This window comes from Nipponia nippon, unplaced genomic scaffold (assembly GCF_047370975.1).
Source record: "Nipponia nippon isolate SJK-2023a ecotype South Korea unplaced genomic scaffold, ASM4737097v1 scaffold_1, whole genome shotgun sequence".
In the NCBI taxonomy this organism is placed as follows: Eukaryota; Metazoa; Chordata; class Aves; order Pelecaniformes; family Threskiornithidae; genus Nipponia; species Nipponia nippon.
The window spans coordinates 141803053-141822561 of NW_028262290.1; the positions used below are offsets into that span (position 1 = coordinate 141803053).

At 35.4% G+C, this 19509-nt stretch overlaps 1 protein-coding gene across 13 annotated transcripts in view; it reads right to left on the reverse strand.

Annotated features, from left to right (window-relative positions):
- Positions 1 to 19509, reverse strand: part of AKAP9 (A-kinase anchoring protein 9) — a 119632-nt gene that overhangs the window by 45462 nt on the left and 54661 nt on the right. For all 13 annotated transcript variants that reach the window (XR_015708309.1, XM_087775190.1, XM_087775163.1 and 10 more), the window contains 9 exons: positions 17906 to 18011; positions 17273 to 17471; positions 14071 to 14167; positions 13119 to 13211; positions 11257 to 11628; positions 10056 to 10280; positions 8308 to 8448; positions 7650 to 7753; positions 6687 to 6892 (listed from right to left, as the gene is read on the reverse strand). Coding sequence is in view for 12 of the 13 variants with exons in the window: in XM_087775190.1 (XP_087631316.1) it covers positions 6687 to 6892; positions 7650 to 7753; positions 8308 to 8448; positions 10056 to 10280; positions 11257 to 11628; positions 13119 to 13211; positions 14071 to 14167; positions 17273 to 17471; positions 17906 to 18011 (1543 nt within the window). In the remaining variant the exon portion in view is untranslated. The remainder of the gene's footprint in view (positions 1 to 6686; positions 6893 to 7649; positions 7754 to 8307; positions 8449 to 10055; positions 10281 to 11256; positions 11629 to 13118; positions 13212 to 14070; positions 14168 to 17272; positions 17472 to 17905; positions 18012 to 19509) is intronic.

Consider the following 19509-nt stretch of genomic DNA (forward strand, 5'->3'; position numbering starts at 1 on the left):
ATCACAATACATTAGTATATCCCAGTGGTAGATAACTATTGTTGATATCGTGTTTTAAAAATGAAGAAGTGTTATGTCTTTAGGCTGTTAGATTTGAAATGTCAGGAATAAATGCTATTGTGGAAAGTTTTTAAAAATGACAGTTTATTTTAATGAAATATATTTCTGAAATATATTTAAAATAAAATAAATTAAATGTTTTGCTGTGGTTTTTTTTAACAATTAGATGTTGGTTTTGCTTAAAGTTTTCTCAAAAAAATACCTTATTTTTGGGAAACAGCAGTATGACTAAATGAGTTAAGAACAGTCAATGCCTGTTTAGAAATAAAGTTGCAATACTGGGTTATCTTTGAATTGAAGTTCCTGGTTACTCCATGAATTGTGACTGCTGAACTGGAACCGTTTGTTTAGTTACAGAAATTGAAATGAAGTCATAATAGGTCAATTTTACAAATTGCCATTAAAAAAAAATGTAGTTAGTACTATTGTTGGATACAATTTCCTTATACTTGCTCTTGCCTCTTAACCAGGCAAGCAAATAACATTGGAAATACAAGTCGTCTTATTGCTGCTGTTTGAACCTAGCAAGAAAGTCAGATTCTAGTTTTTGGGTTTGTTTTTATTTTATTTTTTTTTTAACAAGTTGCAACATGATTAACCACCCAGTTTACTTACTATACTTTCATACCTGCAAACATTCTGATAATATCTATGCCTTTATTTCATTATGGATGCAGCTCTACATATGACCCATATACAACAAACTAATCTACAGCAATTTAAACTTAGAAAGGTTTTGTTTTGTTTACTTTTATCTTATAATTGCTAAGATTTTTTAAACGCAGATGTATTTAGTAATTTTTTTTCTTCTTGTTATATCATTACTGTTTCATATCTCCTTTTAGATATGTGGGTTATAATGTTACAAACTCTTTTCACACTCCAAAGGGAAAAAACAGAAGCACACTATATGCATGAATGGAACGAATAACCAGATGAACAGCATATACATTCACATGGCACCTTTCATCTACACAGGATTTCAAAGCACTTTTGAGTACTGCACTTTGGAACTTCAGTCACAAGCTACTGTAGTGGAGTCACCCTAGCAGTGGCTGGCAGTCATTTTCTGCTAGCACACTAAATATTGGCAGTGGGTTTGTAGAGCATACAGGCTTTCCCATAACATCCTAATATCCCACCCCCCTGCAGTGTAAGGAAGGCTGCAAAATGAACAATTTCACATTTTTTATTCAATAGCATTCTGATTTCTCACCACCCAAATGTGGGTTGGCTCTGCGTGTCTCAAAATATCAATAGTGATGCAGAAGCTTTAATATCCTCAGAGTAGAAAGGACCTTCATTTAAGATGGACATCCGGCAGCATAAGTATTTCCAAATGCTGTGCCAAAGTATTGGTTAAAGACGGAGTTGAAGGAAAACATATTCCCTACTGAGCCACCGACACACTTACTGCAGCACCTGATGCTCTTTGGAGGCCACCCATCTTAAGTACTGACCAGGTAAGACCCTGCTCAGCTTCAGAGATCTCAAAAAATAAAAGCCCACAGTACAGTAGCACAGCTATAAACAAGATAAAACAATGACATATTAGTTATTGCACAATCTAATTCTTTCTTGATGGAGTATAAATTATCTATGTAATGTTCCTGTTCTCCTTCTGAGGCTTAACCCATAATTCATGTCCTATAACCGTTATATTTTAGTAAATTATTTGCTTGACAGGTACAGCTGAATTGTGCGATGATGAGTGTATGTCAAATACAAAAATAAACATCATAAAAAATAACTGCAGAAATATTCAGTCTCTCGTAAAATCATCTGAACTTCTGGCTGTCTGGAAACTTTTAGAGAAAAACTTAAACACATTGATGCCTGCTCAGAATGCAATTTTTGTAAAGGCCAGGTCCAGAGTATGTCTCTTACATTAATAGTATCACTAATATTATCACTTCTTCTTGCCAGTGACCAGAACACTACAATTTGGCTTCCAAGAACTAATGACAAGATTTTAAACTTCTGTTTTGCTTATGTCAGTTCTTTTGTAACTTGCTTCCATTTCTTCTGGATAAATACAAAATAAACCAATGTTAAAATATAATTTTGTTATATGAAAAATCTCAGAACAAAACAGCATAATTTACCTGAAATATAACTATAAAAAGTGATGAAAGAAAAAGAGCGCTGTCACCTAAAGTATAATTTGGCACATGGAAACTTTACTACTTTCAAAGATAAAAAAGAAAAAACAAGAAGTATCAAGCGCACACAAAACCTGTAATAATTCTGTTTATACTGTAGGGTTGGCAACTCGAATAGAAAAATCAATGGCAAATTAAAAATGTAGATGCTCATTTTATAATTTCTACTATTATAATTTCTACAAAGTGGCACTTAAGAACAGGAGTTCATATTAAATGTCTTCCTAACTGCACAGTGAAAATCTCCGTATCTTTTTCCCCTGAAAATGGTCTTAGTACACAGCATCTTAGTACAGCATCTTTCCAGAAGATTTTCAGTGGTGGAAACAAGAAATAGAAATGTTGTCAAGCCTTATTAACTGCCCCTGGCACTTGAATGCCTAACGCCGATTTTCCTAATCCTTATAATGCTGTTCAATCTCCCACTCCAACAGAACTAAAATCAAATTCTCTGTCCCCCAATTTCTTTTTCAGTCAACAAAAAATAATAAATAGAATATAACTGGCCCAAGTAAAAATGTCTTCTCCTTGTGTAAACTCCCTCTTTGTAACAAAAAAAACCCAAACCCATCAAAGGTTCATATTGAATATATTCATAATAATATATTCATATTCCTTGCCATGAAGCTTGCAGTTCAGCACGTCAGATGTCACGGCCCACTAGATCTTAAGAAAAGTGTTTAATTATACAGTGCTTACTCAGAAGTTTCAGATACAGGAGGTTTTTTTATGAGCTGCCAATTGACATTTATGAAGCAATACATATTTTGCATCATGCAGAGCTAATATCTCAGTTTACTCCTGGGATTCCACTGAGAAATTAAGGTTAGGGGTTACAAGTTGAAAACAAAAAAATAGTTCTACGGCAGTTCAGTGTATAAAGCTATTTACTGCCTTGCTCCTGGTACGCGGTTCAGAAACCAGGAGCTCAGGAAGCAGGTAAGAGCGTTTAATGGTCAAGGAACGCCATAACCGCACAGCAACCTGCATTACTGCAGTCCCTCTACCCAACACACAACATCTGAGGGAGAAGAACAGCAAAGCCTGCTGGCTCTGTCACGATGATTTCTGGCCCAAATCTCCAGATGTAATTAACTCACCGGATTACTTTGCACAAATGCTGTTCACTTCCAGTGATATGTTTTATGACTGAAATTTGAACTTTACTTGCTCTGCTAGGAATAAAATCCTGTGTTAGCCAATAACTTAGGCAAAGTCCCAGATAAAGCTCTATATGCTCTATAAATCAGATTGCGGTTTTAAGTATGTGACCTTAATGATTCAGCTTTTTAAAATGCTGAAACTCAGCAAAAACATAAGCTGAGTTTTGCTTGTCAATAAATATGGATTACATTCAGAAGGTCAGAGAGAATTCATTTTATTAAACACACTATGTTTTTCTATTTTATTATTAGATTTTTACTGGTACAAATTTATTCCTGCAAACTTCCTAAGTAATTAAAAAGGAAGATCTGTTTGGCTAGGTATTAGAAAATACAATAACGTGCACAGGTTAAAATACAGAAGTACTGTCTACCTACTTCTTACTTCCAGAAAACAATGGGGAAAACATTTTAAAAGCTTATATCCTCTCAGGCCATTCAGTGGAATTATAGGAAATGAATAACAACAGTTCTGTTGCTGAAAACACTAATAGAATTTGTCATCTAATTCCATTTGAAGAAGGATCAAGTACTTCAGCTGATGAACCAGCGCGACTGCTACTATGACTGTCTGACCCCAGTGGCAGAACCACGTACACAGCAAGGATGCTGCTGTATCATTTTGAAAGGAAAAAAAAAAAAAAAAGAGAACTGTGAATACAACCTCAGAAATACATTACAAACTATACATTCACCTATTACAGCCACTGTAAGCTTGGGTCTTCTTTAATCCTCACTCTTTTCTTTGGTTTCTCCTCCTTTCATAATTATTTCTGAATGTAAAGAAACATGCAAAAAAGAATACTGGAATAAAAAACTGGTATGTGAACAGCTCTGTACCAAGGGGGGCATTACAATAACAGACAAATTGCTTTGTTACAGAAGAGTGAATCTTTACGTGCCTCTTCAAAATACACTAATAGCAAACACAAGAGTTAAAACGGTCAACCTTCACCACTAGTGGAACAGAATACAGTTCTCTTCTATGTAAGAGAATATTCTTTCACCAGCAGACTTCACAAGAAATTAACAATACTTTCCAATTACAGGGCCTGTTGGGCATTCAGATAGTAGTATTACAAAAGCTAGGCACGAGTCTGTATTATGCCCACCCTAAAATACCAAATAAAGGTACTCTTTTACCTGTGTTTTTCTATGTATATGTAACGCAAGTAATCCATATTAAGAATTGTTAATGACAATAATTAGTGACAAATACAAGTACACACATTGCTGTGCAGGAGTAGGCAAAAAGCGAATGCGTGTACTGTGCATTGTACATGCCTGTGCAGAGCAAGCACGTAGGAGAGTAGCAAAGGGCAACAATCATGTATTAGTGCTTTGTACATACAGTTATGTATTTATTGTCAGAGAAAAGGCAGCAATATTCTCAGTATATGAGAATGAGGGAGAAAAGCAACAGCACATGTTCTGTGGATAGGCATAATATAACTACGAACTAGGTTCATGGAATGCACTAGGTAACACCACAGTACACGTAACAGTCATGGCTGCGATCGCTGCCTTCATAACCAGAACACGTTTTTATTTCTTTGGGAAATGTATGTTGTGAAAACCCCAATGCTTTTTACACACTGCAGACTATACAATGAGAACACAAAGAATAAAAAGAATATTTATAAATTGCTGGTTTTAATATAGAAAACTTATTTTAAATGCAGTTTACATAAAATTTAAGACTACCTCAGAATACAAAAGGATGTGGTGGTAAACTTTGAGCCTGGTTATTGCTCCTTTTACCATTTGGCTAGGAGACTGCGTGGAAAATAGTCACCAGTTGTTGAAGATACTTTGAACTGCTTTAACATAAGCAAACTCTATTGACTTCCCACCCCAAAGTAAAGTGCAAGAATACTCCATTTTCAAAGAAGTGATTCCTTCAATTATACTAGCAGATGTTCTCAGTCTTTAAGGTCTCCTGGACAAGTATCAAAAATTAAGGCCAAAAGCTTAGTTATCCAGTCTAAAATTTGGAGAAAAGAGGCAAAGCCTGAAAAGTCCAAGTTTTCAAAAAATAATTTTCCTTACAATTAAATACAGTGAAATGTGCAGAAAACAAAAGTTATGAGTTTTTTCTCATGAAACAGCAGTACTATACAGGCATAAAAGTGCTTTTAACTTGAAAAATTCAAGAATCCTTAGACTGCAGCTGTACACATTTCACCACAGATAGCCTTTTGAGTAATCAACTGAGATGTCACTGTGCTACAAGTCATACATCCTTTCTTAATTTGCCCCAAGGCTTAATGTGACCTATATTTAAAGCCAGAGGGAATAAATAATTTTTAATAACCTACATTTTGAATGAAAGAGGTAAAGTTCTTCTTCATTTACCATTTGCATTATTTACTTTGTAGTATATTCTTTCTTAATAATGAAATGTAGTATTTGACTTCCAGTTCTTTTTCTCATTCACAGTAGTTAAAATTCCAGCCAAAACCAGATGTATAATGTGTTTTAGGCTGAACTGATCTGTTGCACATTGCCTCCCCATAAGACCCAGGGTGAACGTACACATCCTTATGGTGGCTTCTGTACCATGGGTACCAAAATGGCAATATGACAGAGCACCTGTTCTTGCCCAAAAGAGAAATGAATGGACACTATCTTAGTACAATCACAGGAAATTAAACAGAGCCTGGGGGAGTTCTTAAGACACTGGTAAGCTATTAACCACGATGTTAAAATGCTCCTTTAGGCTTGTGCCAACTAGCACTCCTTCAAACAGCTGATGGGCAAGGTTTGGCAGTTGGAAAGTTCCTGGAACTGTTTCCAAAAGGCTGCGTGCAACCATCCTCTTTAGGAGGCTAAGAAAGTCCACAAACATGTATACCGGCTGTCCCATGCCACCTGGCCAGAGTGACCAGCAACATCCCTACGTACATTAAGTGTACTAGTAGAGATATGGCCTTTGACACCAGTTCCCATTCCCCACCCATAGAGGAAGGTGTCAAGTTGGTGCAAGATGCCATGGAGCTATGTTTCATTCTCTTTCTCTTCGCCTCCTTCAACAGGAACATATTTATTTTTGTATTTCTCAAATACTTTCCCATTCTGTTGCAGGCTTTACAACAGGACCCTAGATAAGTGGTTTGGGGCATAACCCATACAACTTCTGAAATGTTATCTCTTAAGCAAAGATGTCATATGCATTCAAATGACATAGTTTTTTAAAAAAAGTTTATTTTTAATTAAAATTTCAAAACTAAGGTTATTTAAATATATAATAAAAGTATGCAAATGCTACTTGTTATGAAATAGAAAACCATACAAGCAGTACCTTTTTCATATCCCACACGAATACACGGTTTTACTGACTCCTCTGGCTCTGTGTCCCATCCAGCTGGTTTGGAAGGCTGGACTTTCCCAGACCGATCCAGTAACCCGAGAACATGGCAACCAATTGTCTCCTCCATGGCCACAGTTGTCTTCACAACTTCTAAAAGAATCTTCATGAGTTTCTCATTAGCCTTCTGAAAAACATGCCTGCAGGACAGAAACTAATCAGTCCTTTGATTTTCCCGTGCTTTTAAAGTGGTTTTTATTCCTTATACACCCTTGCAACCAGGAAAGATTTGCAGCTGAAACAGTAAAATTAAGATTTCTTTTTTAAGACTAAAACCCACATCATATACATAAATATTAAAAGCACATTTGTGTTAAAAGTCAGTTCTTTTTACAAAATATGTAAAAAGTCAAACTATTTATCAATACTTGTACTTTTATCTTGGTATTTTATCTAGTTATACTTTTAAAACAGAGGTCTACATTTGCCCGGGATTCATTATAAACTTACTCTTCTCTCAAAGTGACAGTTAAAAAGATTGTTCATCTACACAGATCAAAAAAGTTACACAATAGTCAAAAGGGATTATCATATACAACAATTATATGAATATAATTTATTAAAAAATCTATATATTTCTTATCTCTACATACAATGGGTATACAAATACACATGTGTATAAATGATGTATATGATTCTATATGTGTGTGATATGAAAGATATAGTAAAATAGGTTAAGATTTGTCACATCCTCTATACCATTACATTGTTAGGCTTTATAAAAAAATAAGACATTGTTTAATCTAAAGCATGTAAACTTACAAGTATGGTTATCTGGATTAAGAAATGCCATTATCATTGGTCAGAATAAAGCTTATAAATATTATTAATTTAACAACAAGAACATGATTCTCAAGATTTTTTAAAAAATTATGTTTTCTTAACAGTTCTAAGCACCTTTCTTTAGAAAGAAGAGCTGAAGATGTTTCATCAGGCTTTCTTCCTCCATCTTCATCCTCAAAGATCTGCTCTCTCACATCGCTTTGGTTTTCATTTTCATTCTGTGTAAGTTTTTGCAGAGGGAGAGAAGATAAAAAGGACAGAAATCCTGTCATGTCCGAATAAACATATTCTTCTTATACACAGTAGAACATGAAATTTAAAACCTAAATTAGTTGTGTTTTGTTACTAAAATTTCTGCACCAAGAAGTACAAATCAAGAAATACTTTTACTACGTGGAAAAATTAACAAAAACATAAATAAAAACAAATCAGGAAATCCAAGGCAGGACCTATTAGAAAGAACTTTGCTATGCTGATTAAACAGTCTTTGTACTTTCTGTTGGGTGTTGCTACAGCAGTATGAAAATGTGAGTTCACCTGAGCAAGTAGCTATAGCAATAATCCCCACCTTCAAGCTATTAAACTATCTTCTGCTTACCTGAAGTAAAAGACTGTATCTACCAGTACCACCTCTTGATTCTTAAACCTGCTCTGTTTAAGCAATAACCAACATCTTTTAGGAAAATATATTACATAAAAAGAGTAGCAGCAAAAAGGAATCTTACTGGTTTTACATGCCACAGCTGCCAAGTAAGTCAAAGTCCATATTTACCTCTGTTTGTGTGCTGTTGTTTTGTAGCTCGCAAAACAGCCTCTCTTTTCCGGGTACAGAATATTGTTTTAATGATTCCAGCTCTTCTAAAAGCATTCTCTCTCTCTCTGCAAACAGGCTGTCATTCTCCATTGAGACACGCTAAGGAAGAAGCGTTATAGAGGCACATACAATTTTTTAAGCTTCTGAGTATTAGTGAGTTCTGTCACTTCACATTTTTTACATATTTTGCACAATGAAATTTCAGTCCACTTCCCTAAATGGTTACAAAGACACTGAAAGCTTTCCAGAACAGAATACAGCTAATACTTTTGGTATCTTACACCTTCTTCAAGATTTTCATACAATTTGTACGCTCTTTATGAAACATGGTGGTTACAACGCAAACTGGGAGGTTAATTTCCAATATTACATGCTATAGTATGTTTTGCACAAGAAAAAAATATGAAAATAAATAATTTTTATAAAAAGCCTACACACTCTTTTAGAAGAGCTAGAAGTGTTCATGGCTTAAATGCAATGCATGCATTCCTATGTTGTTCTTACAGATAAACCATCCTTGGCGTTAAAAACTGGAGAAAAGCCAGCGGCATAAGTTCTACTTAATATTTTTCATCAGTTTCAGGAATTTGCAACCCCTAATGAAAGATACAGTTGCAAATTGACAAAAAGGTAAAAGGAGAAAGGACGTATATATTGAAAGGAAAGATTATCAGGATAAATGATAGAAAGACACCTACAAAGCAGCTAGGAGAAACAGACACTTGACATTGCTGGAAAAGACACCTAGGATACAAGTGACTGACTCTAGATTCCCCAGCTCCTTAAGCCCAAACTTAAACAGAACAGAACCAGGTTTGGATAAGGTCTGAAGGAACCTAAAGCACACTCCACAGTGAAATCAAAGAATTTTGGAATTCACTGATTACTATTTCCATGTGCATTTCTGTAAAGTTACATTGTGGAAATTAAATCAGAGCAAGACAAATTCTTCTGGATTCTGTTTACTTTGCCTTTCAAGGGAAGGGATCCTTGAAGACAATTCTATAAAAGACATTATTTTTGAAGACTTAATTATTAGGATAAATTAATGAACATACCCACTATAGGCTTTGAATAGATGCAGAGTGACAGCAAGCTAAGTTTAAAAAGGCAAAGAAACAGTGGTGTTTCCCACCAAACCCCACAGATTTTGTTTCATTCCAACAGTCAGTAAGGACTTCATCCCCCACGACTGGGGGGTGGGGGGAAGAAAAGAAGCCAAAACACATTGTTGCAGGAAACCACCTATACTGTTCAAGTTCAGACCTTAAGCAGGGATGAGGAAAAATGAATTCTATAGTATTTCTAGCCACGGCTAGTGCCTTCCTTGATGTAAATAGATGCTAGCCTGCATCCTGCACAGGACCATGTATCTGGAAGATGGCATGGTTTACAATACATCTGCACTCACTCACTCACTCTTCTGGCTGCTCTGCAGCACTGCAGGCTTTCTGCAGGTTTACAGAAGTCTAAATTGATTCATCACTGACTGAGCTCTGATTAAAGAAATATGCCTTTTATACCTATATGCACATACGTGTTTGTATATATACATACACAAATAGATATGTGTGTGTGCATGCATGTAGTAAATACATGCGTGTCTCTCGATATACAGAGAGATACAAGAAGAAATAAATGTATATCTGCCTGGTGATGTCCCTTTGTTAACCCATGTTAACTCATTGAGTCAAACCCCGTATTACCTCAGCTAATTGCACCTTAAGACTCTCAAGCTCTGCTAAGAGTTGCTCTTGATTTTCTTTTTGACGTTCCATTTGCTGCATGTGCCCTTGTCTCAATAATTCTGTTGCCTGCTGATGTTCCTGATATTGCCGTACTAGCTCCTGTCGCATGTCTTCCAAACGTTCCTCATATAACAACAGTTGACTTGATGTTTCTGTGTCTGATGCCATCATCTCACTGTAGCGCTGAAATAACGGAACTATTTTAGCATTTTACGTTCAATGACAGTTTCTAGTAAATATTTAAATAAATTTTAGAAAATACTTTCACAAATTAAAGTAGCTATCACAAAAGCATTATCTTGTTGCCTGCTTCTTGGAAGGTCCAGGCTTAGAATTATTCTCCATTTAAAAGACAAGTTTTTTAAAATAACTGTGAACAGTGTTAACTCTTATGCTTTTTAGCTGGCGGGGATCTCAACGGAAAATGCAGTGGCAGACACACGTGTTTGAGTGTGTGTGTGTACAACAGGAGAAGTTTGAGGGAGCAGTATCATACAAACAGGAATATTACAGTTTATTCACTATCAAGATAATACAAGATCGGAATATTTAACTGTTACACAAATTTGAAAGTGTAATTTTTGCTTCAACTAGTGCCAAATTTAATAAAAAAAAATAAACTTGGGATGAAATTGTGGAGTCAAAATTTATGACTGCTTTTTTTCATATTTATTCCATACCTTACCCCCTACCCCATGTTCGTGAAATGCTAGGCACATATTTTACATATTACTTTTGTAATTTTTGTGTTCAGCTGATATCCTTTATCATAAGGAACTCAAACTCTTTAAACACTATTTTTAACCTGTTCCTTGTAAAAACACTAGAATATAACCTAGTTTACAAAAAGTCTTTATACAATTTATTGCCTGCAATACAGTTTTATCTATGAAATAATCTATTTTCATGTAACCAATGCTACATTCATCTCCTCACAGCATAGCATAATGCTATGATAGTCAGGTAGAACACAAGAAATCAGAGTAGGTAATTTAGGTCTAAAGTTGTCACCCCTTTGAAAGGGAAAGGGCAATATTTAAATGGAATTTTCCTCTTAATTTCTTTCTTTGCAGTTTTCTCATTCAAATGAACTGTAAATCCGCTGGAAAGATTATTCAGATATGGTCTTACACACTGCCAATTTTTTTTTTATGCTTACCAGTGTTTCTTCCGCCGTAAGTCCTTTGACATGGGAAAAAATTTCTTCAGAAATCACTGATTCATCTGTGGTCTGTCCTAATATGCAACCAGCCCCCCTATTAGAATGAAGCTGTTCTCCAAGTGAGTTGATCTCACCAGACTCTTCAGTGAGCTCCTTGCAAAGTGATTTCAATTCTTCTTCATGCTTACTGCCTTTTTCTGTTGCTTTTCTAAGAGTGCCGTCAACCTCTTCTTCACTACATTGCTTTTTAATTTCAAAATGCATTCCCTGTTGATGTACAATCTGTGTTTGTGCTTCTTCTTCCTTCTGCCTAGCAATTCTTGACAATTCAGTCTGTTTGGCAAATGCTACACTCATTGACACTATTACCTGAATAAATAAGAAAAAATCTGTATTAGTTTATGCTTCACAGCATCTCCTGTTGCTGAAGAAATCTCATTGCTGACCATCAGTAATATAAATAAAAGTACTAAAAGTTCCAAACTATGATTTTATTTTGTATTTTTTTTTAACAGAAGAAAACAGAAAGGCAAAAGAACATAGACATCTTATCAATCTATAATTCTATAAGGTGACTGTAAAAAGCCTTGGCATATTGACATAAGTGCAGCTGTGCTCAGGTTCCTCTATCTAACCAAGCATCCTTTGCAAACATTTCACTGACATGGAATTTTGGGCTGTATAAAGACAGCAGTGCCGTATGCTTGATACTCTGCACAGGAATTTTATTTGACTAGAAAGAAACTTCTATGGGCATTAAACAGCTGCAGTTTCAGTTACAACAGGCTGGTAACTTTTGTATTGCTAAGCATCTCCTCCTAATACAAATAAACCCCTTTTCCAATCATGTGAGCAGTTCTTTTCTAGATTTAGAATACAGCCAGTTATAGCATAAGCTACAAAAAACATGGAAAAAAATAGTATAATAAATACAGAAGTGTTACACTTGAAAAGAAAACACCTAACTCTTCCTTTCCAGAAAATGTGAGTTTGTCTTTTGAACTTAAACAGCCCTTAACTAAACGCTAGCCAGTCGTGTACTTTGCTTTCCCATAAAGGGCAGGAGAGGAGAGAAACGGAACTTTTACCTGAGAAACATGGATTACTTAAATTAATGTCATCCTCTAGTGCTGGCTATAACATTCTTCCTAACTCAGATTGCAAACCTTTTTAAGAAGCATTCCTTTATTTTTTTTTCCACTTTTTAATTTATGTTAATTTGATTTTTATTTATGCCATGATATAATAAAAGCAGAGATAATTTTTCATTCTGCAAAGAAGTGAAAAATTTTTTGGAAGTCAAACTTAAGTAAATCCACAAACAACTAAATATATTCTACCTATAAAAACCTTAATTTTACTTCTCATGTTTTAGAGAAAGTCACCAGATCCAAATAAAAACTATGCATTTTACACAATATATTAAAATGCACAATAAAATATGATCAGAAAATAGTGTGAAACTGTTAAGTGCAAAATCTTTTTAACTGAGCAGCTGTTAAGCCTAAAGTAGCAAGAAATCCACTCTCTAAGCCTCCAGATTTTCTAAATAAATTCTAGTGTCAAGTGTATGGTTGCATGTTGTCTATTTCCTTTGAAGTATTAAAGCAAAACACCACCCCCGCCCCCCTACATGAACAGAAATTATCAGTTAGGAACAGGAGAGAGAACTAAAAAAAAAACCCAAAATGTTTCAGATTTTTTTTTTAAGACTTTCCACTTTCAGATTTAGAATGAAACAATTCCTTGTAAATCAAAAGTTAGCATATGCTATTGCAACTGTCTGAATTATCAGAAATGGCAAATGAAAGTGACAGTATTTTAAAACATATTTTAAAATAACAAAATAAAAATAATACCTTTGCTATTTCTTCTTCTAATCTTTCTTGGTACTGTTTTTCTAGTAATTGAACAACATCCAGATTGTTCTGCATTTCAGTTTCACTAGCAAGCTGTAAGAAAAACATGAAATCTCAGATCATGTATTTGTGCTTTTATTTCATTAATTGTAAAAGTTTCAACCTGACAGATTTTTTTTCCTCAATTAGGTTATCTTTATTTCATGGACATCACATAATTTTGTACCACAACATAAAAAAACGGGGTAAAGGACTTTGCCTTGTTTCTGCTTCAAAATTATTTTTAAAAGTTGAGTTTGCAACAACTGTTCTTGCAGCGCTATTTGAACTGTCAAATTCAGAGAAAACAGGTAAGAAAGCACAGGATCACAGTACAAACCAGCATAATTATTTTTGAAAAAGCAGAATTGTTGAGCCAGGTTTCCAGCAGTACTATGGGAGGAATGTATGGAGCTTTTTCCATTTGCATTTGGTTTCTAAGATCTTTTGGATTACTTTTTCAAAATTTCTTCTAAAAATTGTGCAGTCTCTACTTAAAAAGTACTAGGATTTCACTTAAATCACTATTCTTCCATAACTAGTGTTTAAAGAAAAGTCACAATATTTTAAAAGACTCCTGAAGAAATCCCAGAATTTGAACACTAATTTTTTTCCACTTTAGTAAGAAGTAGCTTAAACCAAATGTCTTGTTTCAAAGAAATTAAAAAAAAAAAAAATTAAACCCCAGCACCAATAAAGCAAGTTTTATTGTTCATAATTTCCAGAAATGTTTTTCAGCAAAATTTAAATCTTTTTCCTCTAACATGGACCATCTAATAGTATAGCATAGTACTAATATGATAATTAATTTACTACTACCAAATACTAGTCCATATTTCGATTTCATCTTAGAACCCAAAGCATCTAAATTGTATTGACCAAATGTGTATTAGCTGTCAACTGAGTTATATACCTCCAGTGCTTCATCTGTTCTTTGCTGATGAAGATTTTCAGTGCACTTCACTTCCCTGAAGACTCTTTTTAGCTTTATTTGTGAATCTGTGGATACACTAAAAAGGTAAAAGAAGCAAAGGGGAGAAATTAAAAAAAAAAATTAAAAAAAAAATATCAATATTTCAATATACCTTATTTTTTCTCTATTCAAATATGCATTATATGAATATACATATACATTATATATATTTAAAGACCAATAACTGCAAATATTTTCTTCAGAACACACCTTTTCCCATGCCATTAATTTCATATACTTGTCTTTATAATTCATCTGCCTTCCAAACGCTAGCTCTTCCTCTCAAAGTAACACATCTTAACATCAGTTTTGCCAAGGACCTCACAAACAATTTACTTCTAAAGCTACCTGAAAATATTTTGTCCTCAATAACTATATGTAGTTAAGATGAAGACAAAAGCATCTGTTTGAATCATAAGGATATGAGAGAAACCAGAATGGCTAATGTGTATGAAGCCACAAAAACACCTAGAACATGTTTATATTTATTTTGATACTCTTAAATTGATGCTTATCAACAGATGCACCGCTTGCTTTCTTGTGTTACATAGATGAGACATACACATGAAAACAGTAAGAAATCCAACATGATTCATTTTATATTTAGATAACAACATGCTGAAACTTATTCAGAGACTGTCTTTTCCAACAGAACGGCTCTATATATTCAGAGTGCTATAAATCAGTAAAACCAAACCACCACCACATACCACCAAAAACTCTAGCTCCCCTTTTACTACATTTTGAGAAAGATTTAACACTGCCAAAAGGATAAGAGTAACAGTATCAAACTAACCTAAAAAAAAAAAAAAATCTCCTCTAGTATTTGTGATCTGCTACCACAAAGACATGAATCCCCCGCTAAAAGACAGGGTACAAAATAGATTAAGTTAGAAGGTAAGTTTATTGTCTGTGAGACTTGTGAGACTACACTGGGGTTTTACAGAGACCATGAAGCTTCTTTTGCTCAGATCTGAGAGCTGGTTTAGATAACCCTGAAATGGAGTCCAGAATGGTAATTTAAAAAAAACTTGTGATATTTTTAACTCCAAAAAGTAACCCATTACATTTAGCATTCATGTTTAATTTGATTAATGAACAGTAACAATTATTTCCAGTTTTTTTTTTTTCCTTTTCCGATGTTGCAATAGGATATATGACCAGAAGAAAATGTCCCAAAAAATTCCTAGGCTTGGCCACAGCTATACTCCTACTTAGATCTTAGTTTAAATGATGCAGCAACAAACCAGGTATGGAGACTGAGTACGTAACAGATCATTCCATAGGTTACTGACTACACCATTAAAGACACTCATCTTCAGGCTTGAGATGTAATGAGACAGAACTCCATACTGGGTTATTAGAAACCAATTTATGTACTGATCTAGGAACTTTGCCTGTAAAACTCCAGTTTTATTTTAATGTTTAAAACCTGAACTTCAGGTATGAAAGCTAAGAGAATGCAAATCTTCATGGGAAATTTTTTCTCTACCCTTTTAGCTTATAAATACTGATAATCATTCTAAATGCTCGTTAAACATATGTAAAATGAGTTTTGAGTATTTTAGGTGAATAGTTATCATGGACGAAATCAGAACACTAACTACCCATTTAAAAATAATTTAGAAATCGTATGTGAATATTTATAACTTGTCCCGGCCAACACTTATACAGCAGTATAGAGTTTCACAAAATGCATTTTGAGAATGCTCGTAGCTTGTATGTTGTTTTTTTTTTTTTTAAAGGCTTAAAAAGTGATTGATTAAGAAGCCACACAGTCCCTTAAAACTGAGCTCAGGCTAATAAATGTGTACTGATTCTACAAGGCAGATAGTGGAAAACAATGATATAAAGCCTCAGTCTTACAGATGCATAAACATTTGCAGAACTTGGACCTCTTATTCACCTCAAAACGAGTATATGCAAGTATTCATTCATATGAGGAAAAAAATTGGTTATTTTACTTGCCATTTCCAAGACTAGAAACATATTTTAAGGAATGAAAGGAAAACTGTTTCAAAGTTAGAAAAACACAGATGGCTGAGAAAAGGCTGTGATCAAACAATAAGGGAAAAACAGATGTTTGGGTTCTGATGGGTCATGGTTGAAGGAAAACACTTTTATCTTCATTTCATTCAGCTTCTAAGGATTTGTCCTACCATGGTTCTTTTGCTTTTTAAGAGAGTACTGTGGTAAGTATATCAAATATTTAACAATTCCCAGAAACATCTAGACAATTTCCCCCTTTTCTTAGTAGCATTTCCTATTGCCACTGTGTCTACCCATTTCCTTTTTACAGTTGGGCACTGGTCTGACTGACAAACCCTCATAGTTCTCTCTCACAGAAGAGAGATTCAGATAAAAGAAAAATGCAGAGAAACTGAGTGAATATGTGGTATAGTAAATGAAACAAAAGGAAGGAATATGAGGGTCAAAAATGGAAGAACAGGAAACCAGAGATGACACTGAACAGAGCACAATCAAAAGCACCCACCACTCCTTGAACACATCCAAGGAGACAGCGAAGGAATTGGGGAACAGAAGGCTCCACAGTTGTCAGGATCCCCCAAGACACTTGTACCTCTTTCAGGTTTGAAAGGCCACAATGGTCAGGCCCAGGAGGAGGCTGATGACTATGTCCCATGGTCCATGACTTGGTAAAAGCCAGAACATGTTAAGTGGACCTCAACTCTCCCACAAACTTTATTGCTACATATCATTCCAGAAAATCATCAATTTCATGCAACTATGCTACACGAGGTGTCTTTAGATGTAAAGCATATTGCCTGGACTTTTGAGGGTTAAAAGTGGTCTGTTGAGTTGGAAGTTTTGAAATTACTGCTAAAAAGCTCATATATATGAAATGATAGTTACGCATTATCCCAATTATCAAATCTTCCTCTGTTAACTATAAAAATGTAATAAATTCTAAATGCTGCACTACTTAGTTTGCCATGTTTGTATCATTTCTTCCTAACACTCTTAACAACTCTTGAAGGAACAGAACAACATAAGAGTAATATGTTTATGAAGAATTTCTCAAATTTCGAAGTAAAACACGTAGCTTTACAGGAATGGTTATTTGAAATACTTCTTTTTGTACACAGTGCAAAGTTATAAGCATTAAAGAACCAATTAATACCTCATGTGGTCAGAGGATGCCCCAGCACTCTGAAGCTTATCCTGCAGATGGACAATCTCTGTAGTGTACCGCTCTTCACTTTCTTTCAGCTGCTGTTGGAAATAGGACCGGAGGTGTTCCAGTTCTTGAGCATGCTGTTCTTCAAGTTGTGTTTTAAGGTTTCCTATCTCCTTCGAACAGTATTCTTGAATCTTAGGATCTATATGTAAGTTATTTGAAGGGGGGGGGGGGGGGGAAATTACATTAGTCTAAATTAACTCTCTCCCAAGTTATTAGCAGCGATGGACTGAATAATTACTGTAGTTAAAAATTTCTTCTGATATCATATGAATTACTTTTCTGTAACAAATAATTATAACTTAATCTTTCATTTTGCAAAACTATACGTGATATGGGTAAGAGAACTTTAACTGTGGAAAACTGAAAAAGACTAAACCAGAACTCTTTCACAGAATATAATTCCAAAATATTTCAGAGATTTAAGAAAATTAGAGCATCACACTGCAAAATCTGCAAAAATATCTTATGTGCTTCAAGTTGTAGTAAGCTATGAATCAGTTAAAATTTAAAGTCATTGTCTTCTCTGTCTCTCTGAATATACATACATTAAAAACAGCATATGAATCTTTTTACCCATTAGACCCTGTGAAGGGGTCTGCAGACATTCCTTTCTTGTTTCTAGATGGCTAGGTTCCTCTTCTTTCTTTCTTTCTGAAGATAGCAGCCATGGTTCTTTGACCTAAAAAATAATCAAGTAAATACAAATGACAACAATTTGTCTAGCAATAATGCAAAAAATATTAACTGTGATTATAAACATATAAGAAAGGTTGGCGGCCAATGCATAAGAGAGTGTAACCAGTGTAACAATGTGTTTAATTTTACAGTCTGAATGGCCAAATATACATTTATAGCTAGTTGTTCAGCCTGTGCAGAACGCCCACTATAAACCTCAAACTCCTCTCTCTGGATATAAACTGTTAAGTTATAATTCCTCTGACTCCAAGAAGGAGAGGAAGACATTAATACCCTCCTTGGGCCCATGATGCAATTTTCACATACAAGTATTTTTTTGTACATGTATATTTGTCCTGGTTTCAGCTTGGATAGAGTTGGGGGGGGATGTTAATGAGGATGTATTGGATAGTGTGGGACCTGAGCATGACATAAATGGTATGGAATAAGGGGTGGAGAATGCACTGGTTTCAGCTGGGATAGAGTTAATTTTCTTCTTAGTAACTGGTATAGTGCTGCGTTTTGGATTTAGTATGAGAATAATGGTGATAACACACAAATGTTTTAGAATCATAGAATGCTTTGGGATGGAAGGGACCTTTAAAGGTCATCTAGTCCATCCCCCCTGCAATGGGCAGGGACATCTTCAACTAGATCAGGTTGCTCAGAGCCCCATCCAGCCTGGCCTTGAATGTTTCCAAGGATGGGGCATCTACCACCTCTCTGGGCAACCTGTTCCAGTGTTTCACCACCCTCATTGTGAAAATTTTTTTCCATGTGTTCAGTCTAAATCTACCCTCTTTTTGTTTGAAAGCATTACCCCTCGTCCTGTCGCAGCAGGCCCTGCTAAAAAGACTATCCTCATCTTTCTTGTAAGCCCCCTTTAAGTATTGAAAGGCTGCAGTAAGGTCTCCCCAAAGCCTTCTCTTCTCCAGGCTGAATAACCCCAATTCTCTCAGCCTTTCCTCATAGGAGAGGTGTTCGATCCCTCTGATCATTTCTGTGGCCCTCCTCTGGACCCGCTCCAACAGGTCCATGTCTTTCCTGTGCTGAGGACTCCAGAGTTGGATGCAGTTTAGTTGTTGCTGAGTAGAGTTTACATTAGTCAAGGACTTTTTAACTTTCCATGCTCTGCCAGGCGCACAAGAAGCTGGGAGGGAGCACAGCCAGGACAGCTGACCCAGACTGGCCAAAGGGCTATTCCATACCATATGACATCATGCTCAGCATATAAAGCTGGGGGGAGAAGAAGGAAGGGGGGGACATACAGAGTGATGCCGTTTGGTCTTCCCAAGTAACGGTTACATGTGATGGAGCCCTGCTTTCCTGGGGATGGCTGAACACCTGCCTGCCGATGGGAAGTAGGGAATGAATTCCTTGATTTGCTTTGCCTGCATGTGCAGCTTTTGCTTTACCTATTAAACTGTCTTTATCTCAACCCATGAGTTTTCTCACTTTTACTCTTCTGATTCTGGGGATTCCCCCATCCCATTGGTAGGGAA